General features: G+C 37.8%; 1 protein-coding gene across 1 annotated transcript; it reads left to right on the top strand.

Annotated features, from left to right (window-relative positions):
* The first annotated feature begins 2,164 nt into the window (after positions 1-2,164).
* LOC139141945 (dapdiamide synthesis protein DdaC-like) lies at positions 2,165-11,010 on the top strand. Its single transcript, XM_070711723.1, has 5 exons — positions 2,165-2,326; positions 5,162-5,778; positions 6,489-6,671; positions 7,724-7,859; positions 8,925-11,010. The coding sequence occupies exons 2-5, from the start codon at positions 5,212-5,214 to the stop codon at positions 9,221-9,223; spliced, it is 1,185 nt and encodes a 394-aa protein (XP_070567824.1). The 5' UTR covers positions 2,165-2,326; positions 5,162-5,211; the 3' UTR covers positions 9,224-11,010.
* Positions 11,011-17,515: the final 6,505 nt, after the last annotated feature.

The following is a 17,515-nucleotide window of genomic DNA, read 5'->3' as shown; positions in this document are numbered from 1 at the left end:
TTGCCAGTAAGGGAAAGGATTAAGTTCAAAATTAACCTCCTTACTTTCAAAATACTCATTGGCAACTGTCCAGATTACCTTAAGTCATTGATAGATATCCAAGTACCTCATCGCACTCTTCGCTCGTCGAATAAAGTTCTTTTAACTAGGCATGATACAAGGTACACTACTACAAATTATGGTCTTAGGGCTTTTTCAGTGGCTGCCCCGATTTTATGGAATGATCTGTCTTTAGATGTTTCTGTCCTAGAGTTTTCAATTGACTCATTTAAACGATACTTGAAAACTTGTCTTTTTAGAGATTGTTATAGTATGTTTTGTGATCTGTGATTTTTATTACCTCCTTTTATTGTAGAATGTACAGAGCACTGAGACGAAATGGAGTGCGCTTTTAAGAAATAAATAATAATAATTATAATATAATAATTAATAAAGTATTATATAGAAATAATAACACGAATAATAATAGGTTCAATTTCCATGAAAATTTCACCATAAGGGTATTTTGGTCGAAAAGACCAAATATGATATCGATTTCACTGCCCCATGTTTCCATGGTAACCATTTTAGGTGTTGAAAATTTCAGTTTTTCTAATATCCCTTGAAAAGTTACTTTGATTGATATGAAAATTATCTAGTGGGGAAGTTCGGGTCAGAGAACACAAATGTCAGACTTATTTTAATGTTTCGAGTTGCCATAGTAACTATTTTGGGATTGAAAATGTTACTTTTTCCCTAATTCCTATTAAAGAACTATTAATTGATGTAAAAAATTGATAATAAGGGGTTTTCTGGTTAGCACACCAAAAAAATCACACTCATTTTAATGTGAGATGTTTCCATGGCAACCATTCAGGAGTAACAACTTTTTTTTTCAGAAGTCCCACAGCTTCGATGAATTGTTTTTTAGATTTCTATATAATACTTATAGCCCCTAAACTTGTAATAAATAAATAATAATAATAATAATAATAATAATAATAATAATAATAAGTTCAAATACGATCGTGTACGCTTAATATTAACATCAGTTGTGGTCACGTCCATTTCAGTGCTCGATTCAGATAAAAGGTTTAGCCAAGGTCTTAAAGCGTTTGATAACATAACAAATTCACAAACATAATTGCTCACATTAATAAGTATATTTGTTATCTTATCAAAATCTATTTTATTACCTGTGACTATATATTTCACGAAAATAATACCTGATTTGATCCATTCAGGGAAAAACAAACGCAAGATGATGAAAACTTTGTTATTTCCAAGATCTTCGCGATAAGCCTACAAAGTGGTAAATCAGAACAGTATTATAAAAAAATTCTCAAAACTTGTCCAGGGTCGCATCCTACCTCAACACCCGACTTCCCAATAATGTGTAAGTTATACATATATATATATATATATATATATATATATATATATATATATATATATATATATATATATATATATATATATATATATATATATATATATATATATATATATATATATATATATATATATACGGCCAAAATTCTCTGTTCACTATTTGGAGTTAGAGATTACAGATTGCACTTGATATCAGCGTAGAGTGTGTTGACCCATAACACGTTTTCAAGACTGAGTTCATTGATACAATAAAAGAAATGAACTTGTGTCATCATGCCGTCACAGAAGCAAGACATTGTTATGCAATAACAGTAACTCCCGGTATATCCAACGAAGAAATCAGTCCTCTCCGCAAAAATGAATATTCATAGCAGCAGCATTATATTGTTATGCAACAACTGTCGATCTCAACCAAAATTCTACCACCTGTGTAACCAGCGATGTTTAGCCCATGTAGATTATATATATATATATATATATATATATATATATATATATATATATATATATATATATATATATATATATATATATATATATATATATATATATATATTCCATCGAATAGTTGAGGTAAAAGTACGGTCATGTTCGGTCAACGTATCTGTCTACGGCAATTCACGAAACTGACTCATGTTCATAGAGTATAGAGATTACAGTTAGAGATTACAGATTGCACTTGATATCAGCGTAGAGTGTGTGACCCATAACACGTTTTCAAGACTGAGTTCATTGATACAATCAGTGTTTACCTTTCTATTACACAACGCGATGCATAGAAAGACACTACGTGGCCTAACAGCCATTAGTGTGGGAAACGCCTCCTTGAATGGTCTAAGTCAAGGAGATTAGAGCACATTTTTCCTCGCCAGAATTGCTTGTGAAGACGTTTTTTTGCGGAACAGATTTCAGCCTGTTCAGTGCTACAGTTGTCTATGGACCCACAAAATATCCGGTAAGCCTCTATCTTATTGCATATTGAGTTAACAGCTGAATGAGTTTTCCAAGGAACTCTGTTGGCCTTGTGCATGCAAGGGCGTCGCCCCTGCAAGGCAAATCTATACGGACAATGACCAAGGACAAAGAACACTCGTACGGACACTGATTGAGTTAATTCATGTTTGATCTAAGACTTATTAGTTCAGTTGCTTTAGTGATTGTATTTTCACGCAACTTTGATTTAGTTATAACTGTTGCAAAGCAGTTAAATTGTTCATGCTCTGTAAGTCAAGGCTGTTTATGCAAATGAGATCTTGTAAACAAAGGTAAGCGTTCAGTTATCGTTAGAGGGCGCTTAATGAGACAGGTCCTATGACTTGACCCACTGATTTGACCTTTGACCCCTGGGTCATTACAGAGTATGAATTTTAGCTTAGTTCTTATTTTTTCTGTATTTTTCTGATTTATTTCAGTTAATCGTTCCAATACGTTTCATTGCGTTATCTGGAAGACTTGCTTATATTCGAATAAACCTCGTGATGATTAGATCGGATATTTGCTTCGTCTTATTTATGGAGGAACGCATTACGGAATATCATTCATAGATAACAATTGCACAGTAGTCGCAGACAAGTCAATTTGAGTCTTAAAGGATTTGTTTGCGCGCTACATATATATATATATATATATATATATATATATATATATATATATATATATATATATATATATATATATATACGAAGTATGCGGTTCGACTTGTCCGATACCAAGTGTTCAATACAAAAGTAGAGCGAGATATATAAGGGATGCTGGAGAATTGATTTTACAATTTCATCTCTACAACGTTGTTTCGTGAGTCGCGAGACTCACTCATCAGGATACTAGACTGGAGTGCATCTACATGGGCTAAGCATCGCTGGTTACACAGGTGGTGGAATTTTGGTTTAGATTGACAGTTGTTGCATAACAATATATTGCTGCTGCTATGAATATTCATTTTTACGGAGAGGACTGATTTACTTCGATGGATATACCGGGAGTTACTAGTTATTGCATAACAATGCCTTGCTTCTGTGATGGCATGATGACACAAGTTAATTTCTTTTATTGAGTGTGGAACATTCTGGATGGCGGATGATAATAAATTTTTCTGTTAAACAAAGGTTTTACCGCTTGTTAGTACTGTCATATGGCTTGGCTTTGGCTAGCTTTGGCTAGGACCTGTAGGGTTGATCACAATCAAAGGTAACAAACAAGTTATCAACTTCTTTGATGTCACATTCAACTTAGCCGCAAATACATACCAACCCTACACGAATCCTAATACCACACTCCAGTACGTTCACCGTGAAAGCAACCACCCTATTAGCACTATAAGGAACATACCAGCCGGAATCAACAAACGCCTCTCCAACCTATCATCCGACCAAGCCTCCTTCGACCAATCTACCCCACCATATCAAAAAGCACTTGACGAGAGTGGATACCCATACACTCTACGATACGAACAGACAAACACAACCAAAAGAAGAAACAGGCAAAGAAACAACATCATCTGGTACAACCCACCATTTAGCAAAAATGTAAGCACCAACATCGGACAGAGATTCCATTCCTTAGTAGACAAATGTTTTCCGGTAAATCACAAGCTCAGAAAAATATTCAACAGAAACACCATAAAGATCAGCTACAGCACCATGAACAACAAGAAGCAGATCATCGACAGCCACAACAAACACATTTTGAGGCCACAAAGCAACAACAATACCACTGAGACCAATAACAGCAAGACATGCAACTGCCGGCAAAAAGACACATGCCCACTCGACGGTAACTGCCTTCAAGCCTCCATCGTCGATCAAGCCACAGTCACACGTTCAGATAACAACACCTCCGAAACGTACGTTGGACTTACAGAGAACAACTTCAAGACAAGACACAGAAACCACATCACATCATTCCCACATGAACGCTCCAGAAACTCCACCGAACTCAGTAAACACACTGGACACTAAAGGACAACAATATCACGCACACTATCTCATGAAAGGTCCTAGCCAAAGCCAAGCCATATGACAGTACTAACAAGCCGTGTAAACTTGGCTTAACAGAAAAATTTATTATTATCCGCCATCCAGAACGTTCCACACTCAATAAAAGAAATGAACTTGTGTCATCATGCCGTCACAGAAGCAAGACATTGTTATGCAATAATAGTAACTCCCGGTATATCCAACGAAGTAAATCAGTCCTCTCCGCAAAAATGAATATTCATAGCAGCAGCATTATATTGTTATGCAACAACTGTCAATCTCAACCAAAATTCAACCACCTGTGTAACCAGCGATGTTTAGCCCATGTAGATTATATATATATATATATATATATATATATATATATATATATATATATATATATATATATATATATATATATATATTCCATCGCATAGTTGAGGTAAAAGTACGGTCATGTTCGGTCAACGTAACTGTCTACGGCAATTCACGAAACTGACTCATGTTCATGGAGTATTCACAGTGACTTCAGAGTCGTTTTCATACCGATAACCTCAACTATTTGATCTTTCTATCTATCTATCTATCTATCTATCTATCTATCTATCTATCTATCTATCAATCTAACTATATATATGTGTGTGTGTGTGTGTGTGTATGCCATCGAATAGTTGAGGTTATCGGTATAAAAACGACTCTGAAGTCACTGTGAATACTCCATGAACATTAGTCAGTTTCGTGAATTGTCGCAGACAGTTACGATGACCGAACATGACCGTACTTTCGCCTATTTAGCATACCTATTATTGTCGCCGTTGCTTCGACTTTTACAGGTTGACCAAAATCTTACTCATGCGAGGGTCAAGCTGTCTTGTTTTCAGGTATGGTACTACTACTTACTATGTTTTACCGATCGACTCTCTTAACGGGTGTTCGGCTACTTCACTTTCCAACGTTGACCATTCATAAACGTCTGTGTTCAAGTGAAGTCACACAGTCAACATTCATATATACATCAAAGGTTGAGGTACCAGGCGAACCAACTGCACGAATCGCATGGCGAAAATGGCTTCCAGGAGCTTTGAGTCCCGGTAACAAATTTCCGGAATTTGTTGCACGTCCACGGCACAACTTTCCCGCATTATATAGTTTCAATCCTGCCGTAGCTGATTCGACCTATATGGGAGACTTAGCCAAGGATACCCGTAGAATCATGGAAAGCCAGCTACACTTCTATGGAGCACTTCTGTTCCGTGGTTTACCGCTAGAAAGCGGCGACGACTTTTCTAGATTTATGAAAAGGCTTGGATACACGTTAATGGATTATGAAGAGGGAAATTATATCAGAGATAAAGTTGCTGAGCATGTTCTCACAGCTAGTAACGAACCACCTGAATATACGATTGATTTCCACAGCGAATTGGCATTCTTGGAAAACCTCGCGATGAAGGTAGGTTTGATAAAGAAAAGATCAGAAGTCTGTGTTACCTGTTGCATGAACATGAGTTTCAACATTTCTCTATACACAGGTGTAAAGATTTGTTCTTCGCTCATGCGAAATGTTGATACAGAAAATTCAATAAAGCTATCATTGACCTATCGTTTATCTGAGAGTAAATTCATGACTCCTCAGCTTATATATACGATAAAGCTTTACAATTGTGTCGTATGTACGATAACACTTTTCAATGTCCTTTTTAACGCGATGAATACATGTTGACGTGGGAGAATGGAATGAATGCTCGAGTTTTGGATGAATGGGGACCTGGGAGGAGATACCTTCGTGTGGACAATTGTGTGTAAATAGGGTAACCGTCATCGTTACTTTATTTTGACTTTGGGTGGTGGCAATTTACTGACACCAACTATTACGATTGGTACACGGCCAAACACCGTCTTTTTGGGAAATAACTTTTGGCAAAGAGGGTACTTTAGCAATTGTATGTTAACAGAGGTACCAAAGATGGACGTATTTCCGGCAAAAGATTAACTCGGCCCCTTGACAAGCAATTTAGCGAAAATAATTAATCCGTTTTGTCAATTTCGTGTTAAATATCTTAACTGCTGGTCAAGAGAGGCAAGTTAAAATATGTATACTCAACAAATGTTGATTAATCTTTCGATGTACCTTTTTTCTGTTGTTTATGTTTTTGAACACAGATAATTTTCTACTGTAACGTACCGCCCCTACCTGGCCATGGAGGAGAAAGCATTATTGCTGACACTAGAGACATCCTGAAGAAGTTACATCCAGACTTCGTCAATAAGCTGAGGAAACTCGGCGTACTCTACATGCAACGTCTTCCTCGGGTAGGCGATGGCAACTTGGTTGGTTGGGAAGAGGTAAGGATAATCTGGGTTAAATTGTTTTCTGTATTGCATTTCTGACTCGGAAAAAGCACCGTAGAGTATCAGGGAAGGACAGGCTGGCATGGTAAGGTAGGAAAAAGGTCCATCATACAAGGGCGCTCATTTAAGGAGACCTTGCAGTCTGGTTGAGATATTAATCTGGCTTTTGTATCGGTGTATGTGTGAAACGCTTGTTTACACTTTACTAACACTTTGTTGTCCATTCAAAATCTAAACCGCTAAATACAAATTCTATTTGATAAGTCAGACAATTGACCGGGGCCTTCAACACGGCGTTGCCAACAACAGAGCGTAAGCTGTTCATACGAATCCAAGAAAGAGAAGCTAGGGTTCGGTTTACAAAATGATGTAGTGGAGGTTTCCTGTATCACTTTTATTCCGTTTAAGACATCTGTTCCGTCAGAATTCGGAAAAGTCTTGAATGACGGAAGACAATGTCATTGGCTTATGGGTTAGATGACATAACAGGCCCCTTAAGCTGTTACTGGTCGTATCATAATATCGATATCTTCGTTAGTCAACTGTGCAAACCTATAAATGTTCACAGGTCATATTTCGTCTTCTTACAAATATTGAGGGGTACTGTGGTAAATTCAGTGTTGTGAAGGGAAGTGATTTCAACGAAATAATATTTACTTATCTCTTGGTTATTTTTTTTCTTACGCAATGCAATGCGCAGAAAACAAACAAGGGGATGTTGTTCTATATCTCTCGCTCGACCCTGTCTTTGTTTATAGCGATAATGCTCACTCACATGGCCTCGCTTTGTGAAAACTGCGAAAGATTCACTGTAGACATTGTAGGAATTCTATTGTGACAAGTGTAAACAACGGAATATCAAATAATATCCGGTTTCGGATCTGTGGATCAGATCCCCTTCATCGGGATAATATTCAAGCCCCCTTTCGTTACCTGCAAATTCAGTTTGATTTCGAAGGCGTACATTATATTTTACAAATAATGTTTGACAAAATACGAATCAAAGTTCATACAATAGCCCTGACTTTGGATGTTCTCCTTTCCAGATGTTCAAAGTCAAAAGCAAGGCCGATGCTTCAAAGTACATTGAAGAAATTCGATCCGGAAGTATGCACTATTTCGAGGACGATACACTTGTTTACAAGTACAAACTGCCAGCTCTGAAGACTCATCCAAAAACAGGTAGCTCACTGCGATATAGTTTATGCAATTTATACATTTTACTTTTTCCTTGCCTGTATTTGCGCAATGTATACAGTGTCACGGTGAACGATGTAAATCCCTCAACTGCAAAGCCTTAAACTTCGCGGAACAATCTCGGTACTTGATTCATGAGAGCAAACGGGACAGTGTTCAAATTGAGCTAGTAGGACCTAAATACACAGTTAAAGATACTATACATAATGCGAAAGATCAAAATTATGAATCAGATGGTTTTGATTGGCTAGTTTATGCGTTCTTTGAGTTTTGTCTGGTCTTTGTATAAGCGTGTGTTCTAAGAGCTCAAATCATCCACTTTAGTACATCTTATCTCATTCATCTTATTCAGCAGTCAGTAACGACGATTTTACATCGTAATGATCACTGGGCAATTTTGACGATATTTAGCATACGTTACGGAGTTCGTCGGATCCTGCAATGCTCCAGCATATTTCGAGAAGCTGAGTGAGATAGAAATATTTGCTCTCTCGTTCTGTCTGTGTCATCAAACAAATCCTGAAAATGGTCAATGTGAAACAAATAATTTAGAGGTTTGAATTTAATCTGATATTAAATATGCCTGCCGAAACCTTTCATGTAGAAAATGCACGTGTCGTCATAAATTGGGCTGGCTTTAATTCTTCCAATTCTTGCCATTACGTTTTTTCTCCAGATCCTCTGACTTTCATATTTAACTGACCAGGAGACAAACAAAATTGTTCAATAAATATTTTACAGAAAGATGACAGAGCGCTTTCATATTTTAATCTGAATGGACATCCGTACCTTTCTCTCTACGAAATGAAACGAAAATGAAACGGACCAGTAAATGCCTTTTTTCAACTAATTTTTATCACTGTGTAATGAAGCGATCGATAAGAATACAAATAATAATTAAGCAACAAAAAGCGAAAACATAACCCGGCTAATCTTCATGTCTTTTACTGTAAATAATGAAGGCAAAGGAACGGACAAACTGTAGAACATTTTTCCAATTGTTGCTAGACTGATTTTTATTGAATTTTGTTTCACTTTGTTCACTTCCAGGAGAAGAAATTTGGTGTAACCAGATACAGAATCACCATGCAGACTACTTTAAACACCATCCCCTGATGGCCCATTTGGATCTCCCGGATGACAAATATCCTTTTCACTGTTACTATGGTGATGGAAGCGTCTTTGAAGAGGAGGTGCTGCAGCATTTGCGGTCAGTCGCATGGGAACTAGGGGTTGGTTTCCAGCTGCAAAAAGGCGACATCTTGGCCCTGGATAATCATTACGTACATCATGGTAGATTAGGATTCAGTAAGCAGAGAAGAGTCTTTGTTGCCCTGACCAAGGATTGAATGTTTTCAATGACACTTGGGTAAACATTTTTAACAGAGCCTTGTAAACAAATGTTTACAGAATATTTCACTATACTTGTGATTTTCATGAGAATAATTCCACTTCCATCATGTTGCAGAACTTCTTAGATCTTCCGGACAATAGGCTTCTAGCTGATTTATTTTACATTCCAAAACATAAACACTTTCACTGGGTGAAAACTCCATAATACAAGACAATACAGACACGTATTTTAGCCTATATTTAGGGTAAATACATGTAAATAAAGGGCAAAACAGAGGAATACAGGAAACACAAATACAGGCCCTGTATTTTTGCCTTTATTTGCCTGTATATGTACTCTTACAAATACATTTTAAATACAGGTAAATAAAGGTTAATACAGATTACAAATACAATCTGTATCAATCATGTATTTGCCACGAATTTGTATGGTTTAAATTCATCTATATTAATTCCTGTATTTGGGATGTATTTGCACGGCTTGAATTTACCATGTATTATGCCTAGATTTGAATTTCTTAGTCCAAAAGAAACCTGAGTGAACCATTTTGCTAAATGGCTTGACGCATTGTAGAATTGAACATTCACAAGGCATGTGTAGACTTATCCTGCCGAAGCCTTGAGACAGAAACGGACATGTATGACATAAAAGTGATAACTGATTGTGTTACGGAGATATTTTATCTCAGACAATGAACCTCGCGGTCATCGACACCAGTAAAATGGTTAATTCAAACAACATATGTCAACATTTAAGAGTTTTACGAGAATTTCATATAGTCACGATGAATAAAAGTGACTTTTAGGTACGAAGTAATGGGAAAACTTCATATCGTAGAGATGATTTTATTTAAGTTATGGTGACAATGTATGGGAGCATCGGTGTTACGAAACAGATATTTTTGGATTTGAGCATTATTTATACACAAAGTGAATGCGTATTACGATGTTGCGATTCAAGTTGCCCATTCTTTTTGCATAACTAAGCTCACAGAATTCTTTTGTGATGCTATTCTATTCTTTGCTTCTTTAGAAGTTCAACAAAAAGGGACAGAAACAGATAAATGAGAATTTATGATTATTGTGCCCCCTAAAGGGAGCCACACGAGGTAAAATAAAGGATCGGAATATTTAAGCCGTCAATCTCTGAAACTGATATGAGAAATCGGCGATTATCCCACTCTGCCTCATATAATGACGAATATGCGCAATTAAGTTGTAAGAAAATAGTTAAGTTGAATATAAGAATAGATGGTATTGTCATAATGAGAAGACAATGTGATGATGACGAAGTAAGGGAAATGAAAAAAGTGCACTTAATTTCTTCAGAGTTGCGAGGATTTCTTTAGAGTTGCGAGGATGGCCATCTTTATGCCGTTTAACACTCGATGTAAAGAAGAATTTGATATGTAATTTTTCGCTTTTTTAAATACTTTAAAACTTATTGTAAATGTACGACTTCTAACTTTCTTTACACTTTAAGATGTAACTAGTTTATGAATAACAATGCGAGACGAATTGCTTGAAAGACGGAGAGTGTTACGGAGATATTTTGTCTCAGACAAATGTTAATGAACCTAGCGGTCTTGGTAAAATGTACAATTTTTATTCACTTTTCTTAGGCTTGATGTAGCCATCAAGGTACCGGTACGGGCAGACCTCCATGGTGTAGCTAAACTGCAATACAGAAGCCGTAAATTGGCTTCACTCGTTATCACTGTTTGGGGGTACGTCCGGATGCATGTCAGCTGTCATTTTTCACAATGAACACTCATAGCGTGCATTCTTTACGTCCAGATCCATGCCAGCCGTCATTTTTCACAATGGAGACTAATAGCTTGCATCGTTCATCACGTTATTTTTTGAGCATGTCCGTCTTGGTATTGAATGCGTATTACGACGTTGCGATTCAAGTTACCCATTCTTTTTGCATAACTAAGCTCACAGAATTCTTTTGTGATGCTATTCTATTTTTGGCCTCTTTAGAAGCTCAACAAAAAAGGGACAGAAACAGATGAACGAGAATTCATGATTATTATGCCCCCTAAAAAGAGCCGCACCAGGTGAAGAGGACGGGAATATTTAAGCCGTCAATCTCTGAAACTGATATGAGAAATCGGCGATTATCCCACTCTGCCTCATATAATGACGAATATGCGCAATTAAGTTGTAAGAAAATAGTTAAGTTGAATATAAGAATAGATGGTATTGTCATAATGAGAAGACAATGTGATGATGACGAAGTAAGGGAAATGAACAAAAGTGCACTTATTTTCTTCAGAGTTGCGAGGATGGCCATCTTTATGCCGTTTAAAACTCGATGTAAAGAAGGAATTTAATATGTAATTTTTCGCTTTTTTTAAATACTTTACAACTTATTGTAAATGTACGACTTCTAACTTTCTTTACACTTTAAGATGTAACTAGTTTATGGATAACAATGCGGGACGAATTGCTTGAAAGACGGAGAGTGTTACGGAGATATTTTATCTCAGACAAATAATAATAATATTTATTTCAAATGTTAGTGAACCTAGCGGTCTTGGTAAAATGTACAATTTTTATTCACTTTCCTTAGGCTTGATGTAGCCATCAAGGTATGGGCAGACCTCCATTGTGTAGCTAAACTGCAATATATAAGCCGTAAGTTGGCTTCACTCGTTATCACTGTTTGGGGGTACGTCCGCATGCCAGCCGTATATTTCACAATAGAGACTCATAGCTTGCATTGTTCATCACATTATATTTTTGAGCCAGTCCGTCTTGGAATTTGGGGCATAGATCGGCAGAATGAGGTATGGAAAGAGTAGCAGAAATCTGTTCATTGATTGGAGATCTGATCATTGTCGTAAAATGAGGGTTGACTTGAGAATGGATGTAAAAAAAAGAGTTGTTTTGGTCGAGATGACTGTGAATTGGTCACCTTGTCCCAAACCAATGTACCAAGCCATAGTCCCTCCACCCTCGGACGGTGACCAAGCCTCGCTTCTGACGGTGATCATCATTGGCTGTCATAGTTTCACCGGTTTACACTCTCACAGTTTTTACATTTTTACAGAGCCATTGTCGGTATTATGAATGAGAAATGTAACGCCACAAGGACCATGCCACAATCTATTCACTCTGTCAAATTATTTCACCATGTTTCCACATGTACTGAAAGAATTTTGTCATTAAAAAACCGAAGAGAATATATTTGTTTGGCAGGACAGGGATTCACTGGCAGCCCAGGGAAATTGTTCAACCAGGCACGATACACTGAATGTACGTCACGGTCCCGTGTGTATGGAGGTAAAAAAGCGAACACGCTGACCAGAAATGTTTTAAGGCTGTATTGGAGAGAAAATACACATTTCCCAATACAGATTTGTATTCTCTTGCCGTAATGTGTTTATACTGTGTCAACCTCAGACCATATTTTGATGTGCCTCTGGAAATGCAGTCTGCACTGTGTGTAGAGTCCCTCCATCACGGATCTGTGCTCTGTGGGAAAACCACCTTGCCACCTAATTTACCACTCTTCCTATTATAATCAATGTATTGTTTTTATTCAACAGGTATCTGTTAATAGATAACGCTCGCTAATTGACTAATCTGTTGACACTAGTAGGTGTTTGACAAGCCCGCAGCCTCCGTACAGGCCCTGGCACTAACCACATTTGACAGTTGGTGAGGCCGAAAAAAAAAATTGTGCTGTTCCGATAGCCCGACCTACCCTATTTTTAACTGCCGACCCTAAACTTTTTAGAGCTACGTAAACACGGAAGTAAAAAAAAAGAAGGAAAAAAATCCACAAAATCACGCATTCGTTACTTGACATTTGATTTTTGCTTGAACAAAGATGTTTTTATGTTTCGTTTTTCCTTTTATATGTATGATACATTTTTCTGGAAATGTTGTGGCCAGTGTTTGACCACCCTGAACCCCTGAAAAATGCATATTTAAAATTAAAAATGTCTCGGAAAAAATTCCTGCCGACCTACCTACCCTATTTTTGAAAACCATGTTATCGGAACAGCACAATTCATTTTTTGCCTAACCAACCAGGTCAACACCAACCCACAGCATAGACAACAGTGACCAACCAACTTTTATTAACGCCCCTGGCAAAAATGTCACAAGTCATGAGTTTGGTGCTATTACCCTCACACTGTCCACTGTAAAGGCTAAGGTGACCCAAATCAACGCAATACAAATTGTGGTTTCGATGTTGTTGGCAGGAGTGTCGAGTGATCGTGATAAAGGCAGGTTTCGAAGCCACATGCACAGCCATTTCATGCCAGTTTTGTTTGTCGGACCGTGCGCTTGTTCAGCTTCCTGTCTCAAGACTGAAAATTGGGCATGTGCTGGACGCACTTCAGTTGTTCACTCAATTGCGGGTAAAAACCAGCGTTGTCAATGTGTACGGGATCTTAATATCACCGTAAAAACCCATGATTTCGAGCACAAAAATGATTATGAGTTTAAATCGTCGGATCGAATTTAATAGGAAATAAACACCGCCGAAATAAATGGTTGAATTATAACGAGACTATTGTGAAATAATTTCACATGAAACATTTTTATATGGAGATTGCTTCAAAGTATGGGTGAATTTTGTTGGTGCCCCGACATCGACAAATGGTCGTCATTCAATAGCGATATGCTCTACGTCACAAATGAAAACAAATTGGATACAGGGGCATGTCAAAATCAAAGTGGCCGCTGTTTCAAGACACATCGCGACGGGCCGATCGGTGGACGTCGCGTAAGTTGTGTCGGCCTTTGAAAATAAATAGTAAATAGAACATAAATAGTAGCTTGTGGCAGGCAGGTAATATGATCGAGACGTGTAGTGCATTATCTACGTCGATCAAATAATTATAATTGACATCACCTATCGTAAGAAACGCGATGATGAAGAATATTTCAACAATCTGAAAGACCATGGCGACCATTTTCCTGTGAGTATTCTAAGTTTGCAAACTTGCGAAACCAACATCAGAAGACTTTAATTCTTTTGCTGTGTTCCATGTTTTAGTCAGTCAAATGTCAGGAAAGTATCCGTACATTTACGTAATCGTACGGCGTAATCGTGCAACCCGACGGCGATTTCCGAAAGAAGATGATCGGTTCGTGGAAGCGTAAAATCTCTCTCTCTCTCTCTCTCTCTCTCTCTCTCTCTCTCTCTCTCTCTCTCTCTCTCCTCTCTCTCTCTCTCTCTCTCTCTCTCTCTCAGACTAGCCGTTTCGATGTTTTGATTTGTCGACATTTATTTCGGGTTCGCGGTCACAACTCAATGTTGATGTCCATTTCTGAACGGGTATTCCTGCCGTGTTCAATATCAGACACTCGGAACAGGAACAACGCTGGTAATATTGCGTCTTTGGTCTTGAAAGCCAGTCAAATTCGTAACTGATGAAATGTCAAGGCATGGAGCAAGTTATCACCATTGAAAGTCAATAAACGTTTACGCAAGAGCAAGTTCATATTGAATGGCAATATGAACTTTTACCGCTGAGAATTTGCATGACAACATGGTAGGGACCGTTGAATGAAATATGACGGAGCAATGATACCGACTTCAGAGAAACAGCATGATTTTTTTACATCGCAACAGCAGGCGATAGTTGTAGAAATTTTACAACCTTGAGGCTTGTTTGGTCCTCAAAACCATAGACCCTCGAGACATTTCTCGAGGGTCTATGTCAAAACTAACAACAGTATAGGTAACTCTATTCTCTGTATAATCAAGACGCACGTGGCGTCATTTCGTGATTTTTTACTGGAGGTCCACATATCTTTCTCTCACGACTTTGACTGACATGTATACCGGTACTTTGGTTGATAATGTTGCTGTCCTGTTCTGTGTTTGACCTGTACAACCGGGTGACTTTGCCTAAGATTTTTGGATTACAGATGGGTGTGATTGCTATTAATTTGAAAATAAAACATTCGAATATCTGAACCTCGATATAACTAGCTTCACCGCACGCCCGAAAGTTGTTGTCGGAAACAGGACAGTAACATTGATCAAGCCCGGATTTTGCATGGTAGCTATGGAAACCGGTGGTTTTCTCAGAAAACATGCGATGTATTACTTACTGCCCCTTTGGGCTTGTACTTTTGCCGTCTCGCTCCTACACACCAACAGGATCGTTCAGTCACGTGAATCTGTAAATTAATAATTATAATACTCAACTACCGAATGCATCAAATACACGGGTCGAAATTGGAAGGACGTTCAGGAAGAGACACAAGTGACGTGTCTATGGTGGAATTTATATTGGTTTTGAGAACATATAATACGTCTGATATATCCGTTCATCCGACAGTGTACCGTACAGTCGTACATCGAATCAAAAATATAAATTAGGGTTCTACGTTTTCCAAAGTAAAAATGTTCATTCAATAACTTAAAGACATCGCGACTGAGTCCAACAGCGGCGCAAGAAATTTTATTTTCTAGTTTCTCAATCGAATCCCACGTCAAGTGGTCAAGAATTCCTAGCTTAGTCCTGCATGTGAAGGCGAGGCTGTGCCCCGATGATGGATTGCATAAATCATGAATGTATAGTTCATTTTCTCACAACTAAAAAAAAGTTTTGTTTTATTCAACTGAACTGATTTATCACATTTGCCGATACACACATGCTTGTTGAGAAATCTATTTCTCTCTCCTCACGCACAGATATATCATTGTCTGAGCACACGCATAGTAGATGACCTGGTTCAGGGCGCGGCCGTGCTTACAAATACAACATTTCTTCGCCGCTTTGCAAAACATCTCGCCAAGTATCAACTTTGAAGCACGGGCTACGTCTTTGTAATGTTAGATTGGGATATTATTTCGGTCAAATAAGAATATAATATTGAAGATAAAAATACTTTTTATCAAAGCATGTGTCAAATATCTAATCACAGTCGGCCGTCCCAAGACGTGAGACTTCTAGGATTTCATCAAACAGGGAACGAAAATATATCGATTTATTGACTGACATAACGAGAATATACGTTTTATTCTTCTAAAAAGTAAACTTCGCCTTTCCTTGACATCTCCGTTTCCATGTGTGAATACTCTGTCCTCAGTCAGTATGAAGGTTTTAGCCTCCGCCGTATTACTCACTCAGGCCAACACATGGTTGTTTTGCCAAAGATCTCGTCAACTTTCCGGTTTATTGCATCTGACACATCTGTGTACTTTCACAAGGAAACCGCCACAATAATTTAGGATACTATATCGGTCAAATTAACACGGAATATTGAAGATGAAAATACTTTTATCGATTGACCCAAAAAGCAAGAACGAGTCAGTGAATCTGTAATTAGACGGACGGGACAGGCATGTCTGTTTGTAAAAATTGACCATGAGCCTTTTCCTTGTAGATAAGTCGAGCTTGTCACTTATAATCTGCTGAATCACAAATATATGGTGCACTCTGTAATATTTTTGTCTTACGAGAGTGACAGAAATTGCATTTTGTCGTAATTGAACATAACTAATAATAACTTCTAAGCAAATTCTTCCTGTGAATATTTGAGCACTTAAGGGGTCGTAAACAGTAAAGCGCCACCTTGATGACTATGATGTACCTGTGTTAAAGTTGTACTTGGTCTCCGGAGTGGGTCGTCATGCAGTTACGAGCCGTCCACTTCGACAAGCAACACGTTTTATTCTCAGTTCAACCCCAGTTTAACCAGGGCGAAACTACACAACCCATTTTCGAAACTTGGACGGAAGAGAGCAATCTTTTCAACAACAGCGACATGTCGACAAGTACCTAAATCGCCGTTTTCATAGTTACACAACATCAGCTGGACAGCTGTTTAATCCAGGTATGTATCGTTATCCTCTCAAGTCCCAGTGTTTTTGATACTTTTTCTTACATAGAAATGTCTTTATCAGGTACAAGTGTCTAACATTTTTATATGTTTTAATTCATCAATGTTCCTGACTGTTGCAAATCATGGAGCTACCTTTGGTAACTCTATGTGCAAATGAACACCAAATTCCTAGCTTTCTGTTCCCAAGCCTTTTATGCTAATGTGACTTTTTATGTCATGCCGTACATCAGACCCAGGGAAGAGTGTAAATCACTTGCAGGCAAATATACACGCATAGACCCTAAAAAAGACAAAGTAACAAGAATGGTTAATGGTTCTACGTTCTAACGTTTGTTAACCCCGACTTGAAAAGGTCAGGGGATTGTGAAACTGAAGTCTTGAGAAGACTATGCGTTTCTGTCTTTTGTTTTCCTCTCAAATTGCAGTCATTGTATAAATATGTTGCGATGATTTTTGATTAATCT

Source organism: Ptychodera flava, chromosome 10, assembly GCF_041260155.1.
Source record: "Ptychodera flava strain L36383 chromosome 10, AS_Pfla_20210202, whole genome shotgun sequence".
Lineage (NCBI taxonomy): Eukaryota > Metazoa > Hemichordata > Enteropneusta > Ptychoderidae > Ptychodera > Ptychodera flava.
This window is presented reverse-complemented; position numbering and strand designations above follow the sequence as displayed.